This window comes from Rattus norvegicus, chromosome 1 (assembly GCF_036323735.1).
Source record: "Rattus norvegicus strain BN/NHsdMcwi chromosome 1, GRCr8, whole genome shotgun sequence".
Lineage (NCBI taxonomy): Eukaryota > Metazoa > Chordata > Mammalia > Rodentia > Muridae > Rattus > Rattus norvegicus.
In genome coordinates this window covers 25,206,337-25,222,658 of record NC_086019.1, presented here as the reverse complement: position 1 = coordinate 25,222,658, position 16,322 = coordinate 25,206,337, and the positions used below count along the sequence as shown (strand labels likewise).

Genomic DNA, 16,322 nt, shown 5'->3' with positions numbered 1-16,322 from the left:
ACAGAGAAGTAAAGGAAATGTTATAGTCCAGGTGAAGTTAAAGAGAAAGAAGGAAACTCATTATATCTGTGTTGTAATGTCACAGTTGGTACACATGTAGACATACATGTGTGTGTTTTCAAATAAGTTGTTCCTACACACATTATCTTCTTAATGTCTATATTAGAGTTTATACCACATTTTTCAATATAATTGATCAATATATGATCTGTAATGATTCATCTTCCCCCAACTAAATTCTCAGCATAGTAGCAATAGTTTACATCTTGTTTTGAACTACATAGTCCAAATATGTTCTTTATAATTGTTTTAATCATTTTAAAGATAATATATAGGATATATAATCCTATCGTTATTAGCATTTCTGTTGTAAAAGGTTTCAGGGAAAATTCAATCTAATTTTATACTTTGAAAGAAAAGCTTCAGCCAATATAAAGATGATGTTTTTTAAACTAATAAAGATAGTGATGGTAACTAAGACATAGCAAAGGCATATTGACATAAAGTTGGAAAGAAAACGCAAGAAATAAGTAGAATGCTTGGGAGGAAAGGGGAGGCTTTACAAATGATTTCTAATCACAAATGGAATAAGGAAAGGAGAATACAAAATCATTCCACATTATTATATAAGAAAGCATTTCTGATCAGTGATACTAAAATAGAAACAAAAATGTTTCCTCTTTACACAAAGATAAGTTATAAAAAGATTTGGACAGCATTAACTAGGGAGAAGAGAAATTGAGTTGAAAGAATGTGGACCATTGTGATTATATTTGCTAAGAAATATTGAGTTATTTTCTAATTCTGTGTCTTATGAGTTCCCTAATTGCCTTGGGTAGAGAAACCTTTTTGCTACACTTTATAGGAAAGTTATAATCAATCAGTCTTTCTGTCTGCCTTTCCTTTTTCTGTCTCCAAATAATTCTTTTGATCCCTGAAATTCAGCATTAAGCACATTTTGAGAATGTAAAAGAAGTTTGTGGGCATTAGCAACCATTTTAATACCTGTTAACAGACTTCATATGTAATAGATGCTTCGTGAAATTATGACAGTAAATGTTATTAAGTTTGCTGGATATAGTTCATTGTATCCATGTCGACAGTCTTCAACATTTACTTTATATTTCTCCATATAATTTCTGTTCAAAATGTGTGACCTTCACTGATTCTTCCTCCTTTCTATCAGATTCTGCTTTGTAGATCAGCAACACTTTCCACCCTGTTCTGTGTTACCCAGTGGGAAAGAATCATGAGGAGACAGTAAATAAGAAGAAATTATGACCTCCCTATAAACTGAAGTACAGGTATTGAAAAATACCACTCAGTTCCACCTAACCTATGTGGTGATCCTGTTCTTCGCCAAAGGTAGGTAAAATAAGGTTTGTTTATAAATAGTGTTGAGTGGGGAATCATTAAGTACGTAGGTCCCAAGAAGATGGATGGTACTGCATTGGTCATGTGCAGATTCCACAGTCCCTGAAGTAAATGTTAGGGGCCTCTATCCTCCTCCACTATATTCTTATCGACCAAATATTTACTTGTCAAACAAAAAGAGAGATTCTTTTGTGAGGAAAATGAATGCTACCTAAGAAGAAATTTTCATATCTTGCTATGGAGGTCTTTCACCCAAAGCAGCTGACTCTAGTCCTGGTTATTCTATGGTGAGTGTCATCTGTTGGTAATCACGATGCTTCCACATATGCTGGTTAGGATCTTGTTGTTAAACATTAATTGGTAACAGACACATTCCAAGAAAGTTTCCAAAGTGAAGTAAGCATACAGCTTGACAAAACAAAGGAAACAAGCCAACCCTTGTACATTTGAATCATTTAGGAAATAACTTTATTTTTTCTTCTTTTCTCCATCCATCCACAGAAATTTTCTAATATTTCTAACTGCTAATAACTGCTAGTAACTACTAGTAACTGCTAGTAACTACTAGTAACTGCTAGTAACTGCTAGCCCATCCAGTTCTTTTTCTTTTTCTTTTTCTTTTTCTTCTTCTTCCTCTTCTTCTTCTTCTTCCTCCTCCTCCTCCTCCTCCTCCTCCTCCTCCTCCTCCTCCTCCTCCTCCTCCTCCTCCTCTTCTTCTTCTTCTTCTTCTTCTTCTTCTTCTTCTTCTTCTTCTTCTTCTTCTTCTTCCTCTTAGTGGGCAAGTTCTATTCTTGTGTCTTTTCTGGAATTCTCTGTCTCGTTTTAGGTCTAAGACTGTACTATGATAAGCCATCTCTTTCATGCTAACTCACTTCTTCCTGCAATGTCTGTCTCTACCAGGTGAGCCACTACCAAGCTACCATAACCATGAAGAAGCACCAGTCGTTGCTTTCATTCAGTCCACTGAAATGTGAGTAAAAGTTCTGGGAATATCTTAATTTCCAGCATTCTCTTAAAATATTTTTAGAAAAAAAATTTTAATTAAAACCAATCTCAGATATTAAATGAAGCCTGGCCCATGAAAACTAAAAGTTTTGTAATTTTTGTGGGGCTTTTAATGAGATAAAGGAGATAAAAGCATCATTTACTCTTTTGTACTTAGCCTTTAGAAATGTTCTAATGTGTGAACTGTTAAGAGCCCAAACATAAGGGAAAGATAGTCAAGGTCTAAATTGTGATGGGAAGAAATTTTCGGTCCACCTTCAGTCTTCATTGTTCTTCATCAGAAGGTTCTGTGTAAGTATTAACTTATTTTTCCATAAAACTGAAGCTATCTTAGAATCTGAATATTACAACTTTGTCAATTATTATAAGTCCTTTAAAAACAAGTATTGTTTTTAGCAACATAACATAAGACACAACACATGCTTATATCTCTGAATACTGGTTTTGGATGTTTATTCTTAGTTAACTATTGGACTGATTGGCTGATGGCTGTGTTTGCCCATGTGGGCTGATGCCAGTGATGATAATGGACCAATTTGGGAGAGACATAAGAACAGTGATTAAAAATAAACGGAGACTTCTGAGGTAAGATGGCAGAATTTTCCTTTTCTCATCCCAGTAAGTAAGGACAACAGCGGAAAGACCATATTCAGAGGAAAGAGTGGGTAACATTAGGACTCAAAGACGGTGATAGATTCTTTTCTATTTTGGTTCAACAGTGTTATGCCTGGGTATCCAGGCCATTTTGTGACATGTGGCTACAAACCTTGCTATAGCATCAGCACATTACTCCACTGGTAGAAGAGAACAAACACAGCTCAAGGTAACAGGATAGCTCAAACCATGGAGAAACAGAAAGCGGAGGCCAGCAAAAAGGCTGCAGTCTGGAGTGGCCGCCCTCAGGTGAGGGCTGAAGAAGCTGACACCCAAACCATAGATTAAGCCAGGCAGGTTTTGTGAGAGCAGAGTAGAGTAGAGTAGACTATAATAGAATGGCTATCCCAACTACAGAGAACACACACACACACACACACACACACACACACACACACACACACACACAGAGTTCTCACAAGACTTAGGCCTAGAGGAAACATTAGGTCCCACAATGACTCTTCCTGAGTACCAAGCCAGCACTGAGGAAGAAACTCATTGTGTTGCTCATCATATCTCTGAATGCTATAGTCAAACACCATCTATAGACAGGGATTATTGCTTGAGACTGAGCTATCTGGGGTCCTGAGAACAATTCAGGAACATCCTATCACAGATACAATAGTCTGACTGGCTATTGTACTTGGGAAGGGTCAGACCTACATCATTGCCCCAAGAAAGTTGAATAGCCAAGAGCTTGAGCTTTAGAACAAGTGGTGGTGGCCCATAACTTTATTGTCAGAAGTGAGGCCTGTTCCTTGTCCACTCCTGCAGAGACTGAGACCTCTAAGTTGGTAGCTGTCAGATTGCCTGGCCTCCAGAGACAGGTCACTGCTACACACAGTCTGTTGCTCTATGGGACTGAAAGCTATACACCCAAGACTAGGGATTGCTTACATCTCTCAAACCCCCTCTCTTATATTGAGGGCTTGAGGCTAAATGGGATCTAGACTACTGAAACCAGAAAGCAAAATGTCAGGTTCCCTTGATTTCCCCTCTCCATTATGATGCTTAATGCTCAATATTCTCCCCTGACTCTCTTAGACCCAGGAATTCCCTTCAAAGCTATAACTGACTCCCCTAGCACTTTCCAGTACAGCACTACTAGACCTGGTTCTAACAGCAGAAAATTCGGAAAGGGGCAGCTCTATAAAAAAACAAACAAGCAAACAACAACAACAAAAAACCTGTTTTTTGTATTGGTTTTATCACTTCTCATTTTGTTTGTTCCTTTGTATTTTTGTCTAACTGTATTAATATATTTGTTTTCTTTAATAATCAGATATTTTAAATCTTGCTTTTATTCTTTCCTTTACATCCTTTTTGTTTTTCTTAACCTTGTTTCATATTCCCCTCCCTCAGCCACATCATTTTATTACCATTTCTTTAAACCTAATTAAATTCATAAATCATTTTATATTCTTTTTTACCATTTTTTTCCTATGGTTATTTATGGTATCACAGTTGCCTCTAATTGAATTTTTTGAATTACATTAGTTAAATTAATTAAAATAGAAATTTATTGTATTTGATTTGTTTGGTTGTAGCTGTTATAGAAGTTGTTCTTTTTGTGTCATAAGTAATGTGCAATTTGCTCTCAAGAGAGGGCTGCTTATTAAGAAGACTCTTAGCCATAACAACCAAACAAAAGAGTGAAGATCCACATTACAGACAAAGAAGGAGGTGTTATGACAGACACCTCTAAGGTTCAGAGATCATTAAGGAATTCTTTCCACCACTGTTAAACAAAGGAATCCTGAAAACATACATGCCAATAAACTTGAAAAAAAATGTATCACATGAGACTTTCCAAGATTGAACAAAGAGTATATAGAAAACCTAAATGATTCTTTAATGAGCAGTGACATTGAAGTAATAATGATCTCTCAGGGGGAAAAAAGGCCCATAATCAGGTGATGAATTCACCTTTAAGTACACAGAAGAACATCCAGACTGTGCAAACTATTCCATAAAACATAAATGGAAGGAACACTTATAAGCTCATTCCACCAACCCAACACTACACCAAACCAAATAAATGTACAGCAAAACACACACACACAAAAAACCCTATAGTCCAAATTTGTAAATGAATATATACAGAAAAGCCTTCAATAAAATATTTGCAAACCAAACTCAACAGCACCCATGAAGAACTTCTTCATAAGACATCGTCTAGTTGTTTTCATCATAGGGACACAGGGATTTCCGGACATACAACTATGTGGATATAATAAAGAGAATATATATAATCATGGGAGAAATCATATAATCAACTAAGTAGATACAAGAAAAGCATTTGACAACATTAAATAACCCTTCATAATAAAACCCGTAGGAGAACCCAGAAACATTTCCTCAGAAGTTAGGAATAATACAGGTGTCTGCCTCTCTACTATCACCCATTATAGTGCTTGAAAATGTAACCAAAAGAATAAGGCAGGAGAGACAAGCGAAAAGGATTCAGAAAGGAGAGAAAAGCTAATGTCATCCCTATTTGTAGGTGATGCACCTTATGCTTAAAAGACCCTAAACACACAACCCAAAGATGCTTAGTTCTAATAAACACTCCTAGGAAATAGCAGGACATGAAAGCAACATATAAAAATCAGTAGCTTTCCTGTTTCCTACATAACATGTCATGGAGAAAATCAGTAAAAACATTCCATTCACAGTTCTCTCTCTCTCTCTCTCTCTCTCTCTCTCTCTCTCTCTCTCTCACACACACACACACACACACACACACACACATACACACACACACACACACACACACACACACATACCTAGAAATACATGAGGCTGTGAAAGGCCTTTACAACCACAATTTCAAAATAGTGAAAAAAGGAATTGAAGAAAACCCTAGAAGATAGAAAGGTTCATGTGCAAATGATTATATTACAAAGAGCAATCTCTGAACCCACACAATCCCCATTAAAACCCATGGCATTCTTTACCAAAATAGAACAATACTAAAATTCAAATAAAAGCACATAGGATAGTGAATAGCCCAAGTAATACCTGTGGTGTTATAACACACAATTCAACTTTATAGTGCAGAGCTGTAGGAAGAAAAAGGGAACAGACAATATGGCTCTGGCAAAACACACAAAGAAACTAGTGGAACAGAACAGAGCACAGCTCCATCTGCGGTTTGCTATGGAGTCACGTGTGAGGGTGGCAAAAGAAGAAAAAAAAAACGGTAATAAAAACTGAGGTGTCTCTGGAAGTGCTTGTCCATACTGAATCACATGACTTCACTCAAGCCTTGGTTCTCAATTCACTGATGGTACAGTTTGAATACTCAGCCAATAAAAAAAAAAAAAAAAACTATTCCACTTGTAGGAAAAGATTAGAACTGAATATTATCATCTAAATACATATAAGCTAAAAGGGAAAGATACATTTGCTCTCACATGCAGAATCTGCGCATGATGATGATGATGATGATAACAATAGTGGTGGTGGTGGTGGTGGTAATGGCAGTAGAAGGGAGACTATTTGGGAAGAGGAAAGGAACCACAATTGTAGGGGATCTTGGTGGTTGGTTTGAATACGGAGAATAGTCCCCACAGGCTTGTATAGTTGAATGCTTGATCATCAGGGAATGCTGGTACTTGGCAGGGATTAGGAGGTGTGGCCTTGTTGAAATAGGTGGGGCCTTGTTGGAGGAAGTGTGTTACTAGGGCTGGGCTTTTGGGGTTTCAAAAGCCCAAGCCAGTCCAATGGTCTACTGTCCCTGCTGTCCCTGCAAATCAGGATGCAGAGCTCTCAGCTACTATTCCAGCACCGTGTTAGCCTGGGTATTGTCACGTTCCCAGCCATGAAAACAATGGCCTAAACCGCTGAAACTGCAAGCAAGCTCTAATTAAATGCTTTCTTTTGTAAGAGTTTCTGTGGTCGCGGTGTCTCTTCACAGCAATAGAACACTATTACAGGGACAAAAGATAGTAATGGAAGGATATGTTTAAAATATATCACAACATATACAGGAACGAAACCGCCAATGAGACCCATTATTCTAAAGATTTATCTAAAATAATGCCTTAAGTGAGAAAAATAAGATTATCCAAATTGGTGTCAACAAACTGCTCAGTAGTATCGGGCAACTAATTATCATTTTAAAAGCCAGCCTCGTGTTGAAGGGACTGAGGTAGCAGAATATACTCCATTTTCTTCTTAAGACTCCATTCTGAGTTAACTTGCCCTTTAAAAGACATGGTCAATAAAGAGGCAAAAAACAAAAACAAACAAAAAACCCAAAACAACAAAACAGTTTGTCCTCCAAACTCTATTTTAAGTTACTGTCCTTGGAGAAAGCTACTGTCTAGAAAGCTACCGTTGCTGTCCTTGAAGTGATATGGCCCCCACCCTTGGGCTCTGAAAAAGAGACTAACATTCCTTTACCCTTTCATGTAATGTCAAGGCTTAAAAACCCCCACTTACGGTTTTTTTTTTCCTTTATAAACCCCTTTCACCTAGGCCTGGAGGGGTCACTCTCTTTCCTGTTCCATCAGGAAGGTTTGTAGCCCAAGCTTGAGCTTAAATAAAGACGCATATATTTGCATTGGATTTGGGGACCCTGGGGGTCCCATGAACTGGGTATTACAGTGTGAACAGCTCACACCATTAATCTGCACTTAGGAGGCTGACGCAGGAGAATTGCAGTAAGTCGGAGGTGAGTTTGGGCTACCAAGTGAGTCCTTTCTTAGAAGTGATAAATCTTCCCGAATGTAATTTTCATAAGCATAACAGATACCTATAGTAAGTAGAATAAGGCCGGAGTTTTAATATGTCCCTGTGTGTATGGAAATTCCACATTAACCTATAAGGTCAATGAAAGGAAGAAATAAAAAAACAGAAAACTCTCGTATTCTCCATATTAATGAACAGTATCCTAAAAGTTCGAGACACTGCAATACGTTTTCTAAAAAAGTGGATAGTTTCTGATATTTGCAATGTATGACACATTGCTTGCAGATTAAGTATGATTATACATATCAACTGTCTCAGATAACCAACAATTAGAATGGACCCACCTAGAACTGAGGCTGAGACCTATGGGTTTTGTAATGTCTCCAGTGGTTCTTCCCTGAAGCCTCATGCAAGGACCGCTGCTGCTCCGGGGTTTGCAGCACGCTATGGCAGGGGTAGGGTGGGATTTCCGGTGACGTCACCACAGAATGTCCGTTAAAGCGAGGGTTTTGGTGAGGGTTCTGGAAGTGGGGGCTAAGGTGGGTGGCCTCTGCAGCGTGTGGCTGTGTGACCCGACACAGGTGGCCTCCCAGGTGAGTCCTCCGTGTCCCTCGGTGGTGTTCAGTGTGTCCTCCTGAGATGTAGTGTCATGGATACCCGGTGTGTCATCTGTGCTTATCTCTTCCAGCTGAGGTCGAGAACCCATTGAGCGGCTAGGCCTCCACGTATGCACAGACCCAATGGCAGAAGCACCTGTGAACCAAGGCGAGAGCTATGTGAGCCTGGAGGATGTGTGCCTGCGCTTCACTGCAGAAGAGTGGGGTCTCCTTGATGACGCCCAGAAGCTCCTGTACCACAACGTGATGCTGGAGAACTTCTCGCTTGTGCTGTCCCTGGGACTTCCGATTTCCAAATCCTTCCCAGGTACCCCAGTGACAGATGCCAATAGGGATTCCTGATTAACCAAAGCTTTGGTCAAGGGCGTGGTGGTGGAGATCTAAGCTTGCTCCTGTGGTGGGCGTGGAGGATAAAGGGTGTGAGCTGAGCATCTTCAACAGATCCTCCACACTCCTGGAGCTTACCTCCGTAACATTGTTAGAAAATTTAAAAAAAAAAAATTAACCAGTTATCTAGCCTGGAGAACCTGCTGGGCAATGACCATGTAAAATGTCTAATAGGTAGGAGATGCTTGTTAAGTTGGCAGTAGACTCATAAGACAACATTTGGAAGGGGAAAAAGACCAGCCTTCATTTGTGGAGAGCTGTAGTCCCACATATCAGAGAAGTTCCAGAAGGGCTCAGTCAGCTCCGTGCTTGTCCACTATAATGTAACCACCCAAAAGTTCAAGAGACCTTTTACACTGGACAAATGTAGAATAATTTTCAATCACAAAAATGAATTTGTTTAGTATGAGCAGTTTCACAGCAAAGAAAAGCCTGTGTGTGTGTGTAAGAGAGAGTGTTTGTGTGTGTGTGTCTGTGTGTGTGTGTGTAGGTGTTAGTGTGTGAGAGAGTGTGTGTGTGTGTGTGTGTAGGTAAGTGTTAGTGTGTGAGAGTGTGTGTGTGTAGGTAAGTGTTAGTGTGTGAGAGAGTGTTTGTGTGTGTGTGTGTGTGTGTGTGTGTGTGTGTGTGTGTAAATGAAATTATTTAGCACACCTCCAGGCTTCTAAACCTGAAATTTCACACAGGATCAAGGTCTTCTAAATGTGATGGGTATAGGAAAACCTTCTGTTGCAAATACATTACCTGCCAGACTCCTGTAACTTCACAGTGGAAAAAGGTCTCAAATATGCAAGAGTTCTAGTAAAAGTTTAATCTCTAAAACATCCATTGTTGAATATGAGAAAAAGCCACACCACCGGAATGTGTTTAAGTGATGAATTTGGGGGATCAACTCGTTTTTATAACACTAGGAAACTGACGACAGAATAAAAACCTCCATCAGTCCGTCCTACCTCACTCAACACAAGAAAGGCCAAATGGGTGAATTTTCAATTGGGTGACTGAAAAATACTTCGGTGGTCACTTCCCTAATAACAGATTTCACGTAACAGTAATGCCTTAAGTACTTGACAAATGTCAAATACTCTAGAGAAGATTCAGTGTGCTTAGCATGTGAAAGTTCACCTGGAGTAAATACCTTGAAAGTATAGGACTTTTAGTGACCTTAATGACCTTTGAGTTGAATCTTTCAAGCCCATTTAATACCAGAGATTTCACAGTGCAAGAGAGAGAGATTTAGAGTTGGAAAATGCTTGCTTTGTTTGACATCTCATTAATCACAAAGTAGTTACTAGTAGTAATAACTTTCCTGTTGAAGCTGGTGATTAGAAGTTGAACTCTGTATCTTGGTTGTCTGCTGAGGAGAAGTGTCCTACTTGAGTCATGTGCATGCAGAATGCTTTCAGGAGGACTCTGGTCCCCAGGGTATGGGTCATCTGTCACTACTTAACTCTCTTTTGTTTTTTTGTTTGTTTGTTTTTGTTTGTTTGTTTGGGTTTTTGTTTGTTTTGTTTTTTCAGAAACTGACTTCTACCTGCATTCAGTTCTGCAGTTTACCTCAGCCCCTCCAAAATACCCAGGAAAGGTAGACTCTACACTTCCTCCTGATTCCTGGGAAGGAACTGAGGGGTCTGAGTTTGCTGGAAGTCCTCACTCCCTCCTCCTGATTTCTTTAGTGAATACATGACATAGCTTCTAAAAGAAACCTTTGAGCTGCAAGTGTCTAAAGGTTTTTCACTGTCAAGGTTTCTTGACTGTGTGTGACTGCTGGAATGGATTCCTTCAGGCTCCAAATCATCTACCCTTGGAATTTCTGGCCTTGATTGACCTGTTGATGCAGTGACTTAATGTAATTATTTGTGTCCTACCTAAACCTTTGTACTGTTCTTTTCAGTACATGAGAGTGACTTAGGAAAAGAGTTGACCTTTACTACCGTTCAGGAAGGGTCCCCTTTCATGGGGAACTCAAAGTTAATCTTAGCTAGAACAGTAATATGGCAGACAATAGTCCAACATCTAATTTGGCCTAATTGACACTGCTGCCTAAGGGGTTTGGTAGAACCAATTTTGTGACCTAACTGCTGGCTGTTGGTTTCTCAAAAACCTCTCCCAAGTTTATCCCAGTGAAGGGGATTGTTGGTATGACAACATCTAATGCTTTAGTCCCTTAATTTAGGGAATAATCAGCATTCCCAGTCTTAGTGTTCTATTGCTGTGAAGAGACACCATGAGCATGGCAAGTCTTATAAAGGAAAGCATTTAACTGAAACTTGCTTATATTTAGAGATTTGGTCCATTTTCATCAAGGTGAGAGCCTAGCAGCACACACAGCAACGGAACAGTAGCTGAGAGTTACATCCTGATTGAAAGTCTGAGAGAGTGAGACACTGGCCTTGGCATAAGTCCATGCCTAGTGACATACATTCTCCAGCAAGGCCACGTCTTCTAACCTTTCAAATAGTGCTACTTTCTAGTGACTAAGCCTTCCAATATATAGTTTATGGGGGCCATTCTTACACAGGCCACTACAGACATTTAGCACATATGCACATGTGATAGACACCATTATAGAATTGGGATAATGAGCACATCTTCACCCTCCTTATGCCCCTTCATATCTCCCCTCTTACTCCTGTGTGATTCCTTGTCTATTTAAATTGCTCTGTTTTATGTCACTGTACACTGATTTTGCCTCTGCTGAATTTTATATAAATGTTATAGTATATGCCTGGTTTTGTTAATTTTGGTTTGTAAACATAACTTTAATCAATTAACTTTGTTGAAAATATCAGTAAATGATTCCTTTAAATTCCCAAGTCATATTTCACTCTATTGATAGGCTACAGAGTTTTATCACATTAATTAAGAAAGTCTATGGAGCAGAGAGGTATGGAGAAACTCTAGAACCTAGGTTACAGTATGGAGCTTACTGTATCAGTCTGGGGACACTAGAGACAACTAACTGCCAACCTACTATGCACTCTGTCTCTGAACTGAATTCTACTTTTCCACCATGATTCCTTCTTACCCCTCCTCCTGTGCATGACATAGAGAAAAAGAGGCCCCATGAGCCCCAAGGATGAATCCACTTTACAATGGAGCCATAACCCATTTCTAACCAGTAAGATATAATAGTAGCCTTTTAGGGACCCTTTAGGAAATGTCCTCTCCATTTGAAAAAGAAACTTGAAGAGAGATGGTCTTATCTGCTAAAATTGGTTACAGGCAACACTTGATATCTTCATACCTGCCTTCTGCCACTGTAAGAGGAGCTGGTCTGTGGGCAGAGCTGCCATCCAAGAGTCTGATTCCTTGGTGTAACTGAGAGTGCTTGCTTTCAGACATTTTGGTCTATGAGAAAGAAATATTCCTATCCATGCCACAGGACTTAGCATTTTCTAATATCGGTGGCATGAAATAAACCATGTTAAATCAAGAAGTAGTCCGATTTTGAGTCACACCTAAAATGGAAGGGATATAGTGAATAAATATGAGATCAGACCCAGATTTACTGAGGTGGAATCTGTAAGACTACAAAAGGGGGAAAAATCTGAGGTTCTCGGACTCCTTGGTTTCCAGAGAGAAAGAGGTAAAAAACACAGAAAACAGGAAGCACTTGGGGAAGAAATTGTTTAGTTAGAATTTGATTATTAGTTACCTAGAAACATGTATTTGTTTTGAGTGTGAGAGAATATTTACAAAGTTTAGGGTTGGCGTGCTTTAAGAAATGAGGCCATTTCTTAAATGGAGGGATACATTAGTACATAAGAGTGGTTTACACAAAAGCACGAGGACTTGAGTTTAAATACCTAGCATCATGTAGGTATGGCCACCTGGACCTGTAACCCCAGCACTGGGGAGGATGGAGACAGGATGATCCCTGGAGTGCACTGGATACTGTCCTAGCTCCCGATGGGCAACAGAGCCTGTCCAAAATGAAAGAGGCAGAGAAGGACAGAATGAGACACGTGTGCTCTGGCCTCCACAACTCTGTGCCTGCACCACACACACACACACACACACACACACACACACACACACACACACACAGAGGAAAAGAAGGCCAATAAACAACTCTTTCTTGCTGTAGGTGTAGGGTTTTCCTTCCATTGTGAATGCTTGCTCCTTACTGTATCTTCCCGTTAATTATTCATGTTTTCATAAGCACAATTAATGCAATTTATATCAGTAAAGGAGAACACATCATGCAATATGCTTGGGAAATTCCATTAAGGCTTTCACAAGACTGATTTTGGCAAAGTGTTCTGACTCGGTTTTACTTCACAGACATGCACGTGTGAAGTGTGGAGGAGAAAGAGCACAACCTTGAGCTACTCCTACACTGGGTTACTGTTTGGCAAGTGACTTAATTGCTCTAGACCTCAGCTTGATTGCATTTTAAGTAGGCTTCATAAAACAGACTCCGCAAAGCTTCTGCTTGGCAATTGTCTTTCCTGTACTTGCCCAAATTCTCAAAATTGCCAATCATGTTTGTTTCTCAAAGTACCCGTAAGTTGTGGATTGTGAGTAAAGCGGATTGAATTCCACTTTAGTTGCCCCTCTATCATAGTTATTGCTATCTTCACAACCTTTGAGGAGAGGGGGACAAAACTGTAAATGTGTTGGTTGAACCCAAAGGTTGTAGGAATGGTCACTGCATTGGAAATGCAGACTCAGCCGTATAGCTTTCCCTCTTACTGTGAGAGTGAATGTCAGTCAGTGTTCTTGAGACTGTCTTTTCAGACTCTGTAATTAGTGTGTCCAGAAGACACCTTAGAGTACAGGGATCCCTCTCCCCCACCCATGGAACCTACAGTAAGGCATCAGCCAGAGGGGTTACTAGTGAGACACCCACCGGAGTCTGGGAGTCTGGGTGTCTGGGTGTTTTAAGCCTGTTTGTTGTATTTGTTTCGCCTATGTATAGTTCCCCTAGGAAACTTCCTAGGGGGGATTAATTACACCACTATAGGGTTTGAGCCCCCCTTGTGGTATTGACTAATCTCACAATAAGATTTACCAAGGGGTTGGGGATTTAGCTCAGTGGTAGAGCGCTTGCCTAGGAAGCGCAAGGCCCTGGGTTCGGTCCCCAGCTCCGGGAAAAAAAGAACCAAAAAAAAAAAAAAAAAAGATTTACCAAGAACTTTAATATTTGTACATTCTAACTTTAGATTTTTACCAGTCTTGTTTGTTTTGCTTAAGTGCAGTCTTGTTCTTTGAGAAGGCAAGATGCTGATGTGTGTGGGGCACATTTAGCACATCGGAAAGTTTTCAACTGTTAGATTCTCAACAAGGCTAAATCTAAGTTCTAGGCGTGTCTGTGCACTGTTTGTGAGTTCAGCATTGTAAGCATCAGTGTAAGGTAAAGCCCATCCCTCTGTGACATCAGCGATTAAAGAACCTTAAAGAAAAAGGTTATACCTGGTTTGCTCTTAACTCCACTTGAGCCCTGCAACCCAGCCGTCTCAGCCACACACTGGTTTCCAATGATTCAGATGCAGCAAGGTCTTTGCCTTGGTTGTGATGTTCATATCTCAGTGACTGACTGAGTTGGAATTAGACTAAGCACAATCTTGACAGTGTTCCTGGATAATGTTAAATGCGTAAGCAAAGTGTCCCTCCCAATATTTAAAATTGAAGTTTCACACATAACTTTAAGTCACTGTAATAACTTTAAGAGAGTATTCTCTCTGCCCTTCCCACCATCTCTGTCGGTCTGTGTTTGTACCCTTCTGTCCCTGGTATTATTCCTTCCACATCCATGTCACGAGTTCTATTACTCTCCTCACCCTTACCAAAAACCTCTGTGGACTGTCATGTCCTTCATCCACACTCATCCCATCTAGCTATGTCTATAGAAAAGTTAGAGCTAGGATCTGCATATAAGAACAAGTTGTATTTGACTTTGAGGCCATTAAGTGATTTGGTACAATCTTAGTACTCCATTGAGAAGGGAGAAAACCTATGTCCAGTTTCTTCTTCTAGAAGTAGCCCAAGAAAAAATTTTATTTATACTTGATAGACTCATAAGGTAAGAGGGACTAACTGCAATATTTTATCTCCTAGATCATGCACACACATTGCAGGTGTACTTGGACTCCCTTCAGTATCAGTTACTTTCCTGTCTCTTTGATAAAACACCTTGACCAAGGCCACTTAAAGAGGGAAGGGTTAGTTATGGGGTTGCAGTTCCAGAGACATCACTATTAGTGTGGAGAATCATAGCAGCAGGCAGCCATAACTGGAGCAGCAGCCAGGAGCTCACATCTTGAACCACAAACAAGAACTAGAGACAGCAAACTGGGGATGGTGAGAGGCTCTTAAACCTCACAGCCCTCTGCCCCAGTGATGAACTTTCTTCTCCTTGACCACACCTCCTAAGCCTCCTCAGTCAGTCAGTCCCAATTGGGAATCAGGTATTCAAATTCTAAGATCACGAGTGACTTCTCATTTAAGCCACCAATGTCAGTGATGCTGTTTGGACAGGCTTAAGAAGTGTGGCCAAGATGGGGGATGTCTGTCCTCGGAAGCTGGCCTTAAATAATGCATCTTCCAGTTTAAAGCTTCATTGGCATAGAGATATTCTAGGTGAATTCTGCTGTGGTATTTTATAAGAGAGTCCATGTTGAATACTGAATTTTGCATACCTGCCCAGAAGCAAATCTGCTTCTGCAGCTTGTGGTCATAACAGCTAAAGCTCTGAGTGAGCAGACTCCTTACCTCAGGGCCTCTCTCTTCAGCTGCCTCTGCTCCATCTGTCCAGGCACGCTATTCCCCCCACCCCCACCTCCTCTTCAAGCCATTCCACCTCCGGTTCTTTACAAATGATCCTTTTTTTTTCCTTTTTTCTTTTTTTTCGGAGCTGGGTACCAAACCCAGGGCCTTGCGCTTGCTAGGCAAGCGCTCTACCACTGAGCAAATCCCCAACCCCCTTTACAAATGATCTTACCCATGAAGGACTCCTAGACCGTCACATGACCATTCTCTTCTCATGTGTTCTCACCTCCACATGTAGTGCTCCCTGGCTATGCTGTCATCTAATGTATAAGGTGGGTCTCATGAGTGGGCTTTATGTAGCAACATTTGCATTGTTAAAAGATAATTCAGTAATATTTTGGCTTAGTCCAATATATCTAAAATAGTATTCTCTCAAGACTTGAGTATGAAATCGCGTGCACGATAAGCTCACAGGTGCATGCATGCACATGTGTGTGCCCATTTGCAGTCACATGAATGCCAGAGGAGGACATCACATATCCTTTTGCACATCTTTCTTACTTTTTGAGACAGGGTCTCTCACTGCTTTAGCTAGCAGCAAATTCTAGGGACCTACCTGCTTCCACTCCCTAATACTGGGGGTGTAGTCATGCACAGCCATGCTGGCTTTATGTGGATGCAGTGGTCTCAAATATAGGCCTTTGTGCTTGAATGGCAGATGCTCTTCTCCATTGAACCATCCCCCTGCCTTGTTAAAGACACTATTAGGAGATACTTTGTATTCTTTTGTTTTGCACAGTAAGTCTGACCATCTCTTAAAGCAAGCACATCTCAATCTGGACTAGTGATGGGAAATCTTTAGGTTTTATTAATGTGTAT

General features: G+C 40.2%; 1 protein-coding gene, 1 long non-coding RNA gene and 1 other non-coding gene across 24 annotated transcripts in view; 2 read left to right on the top strand and 1 right to left on the bottom strand.

Annotated features, from left to right (window-relative positions):
* Positions 1-3,073: 3,073 nt before the first annotated feature.
* Positions 3,074-3,179, top strand: LOC120100484 (small nucleolar RNA U13). The gene has a single exon (XR_005500220.1). It is a non-coding gene; the product is annotated as a small nucleolar RNA U13 (small nucleolar RNA).
* Positions 3,180-8,200: 5,021 nt separating this feature from the next.
* Positions 8,201-16,322, top strand: part of 1700020N01Rikl (RIKEN cDNA 1700020N01 gene like) — a 133,155-nt gene continuing 125,033 nt past the window's right edge. For 21 of the 22 annotated variants that reach the window (XR_010062833.1, XR_010062830.1, XR_010062824.1 and 18 more), the window contains exons 1-2: positions 8,205-8,321; positions 8,417-8,652. Coding sequence is in view for 1 of the 22 variants with exons in the window: in XM_039099244.2 (XP_038955172.1) it covers positions 8,469-8,652 (184 nt within the window). In the remaining 21 variants the exon portion in view is untranslated. Of the gene's footprint in view, positions 8,322-8,416; positions 8,653-16,322 lie in introns of all 22 variants that reach the window. The other variant, XR_001835578.3, reaches the window with a different exon arrangement.
* On the bottom strand, positions 11,992-14,032 carry LOC134484974 (uncharacterized). The gene is made up of 3 exons (XR_010062837.1): positions 13,906-14,032; positions 12,539-12,655; positions 11,992-12,190 (listed from the first exon to the last, which is right to left on the bottom strand). It is a non-coding gene; the product is annotated as an uncharacterized LOC134484974 (long non-coding RNA).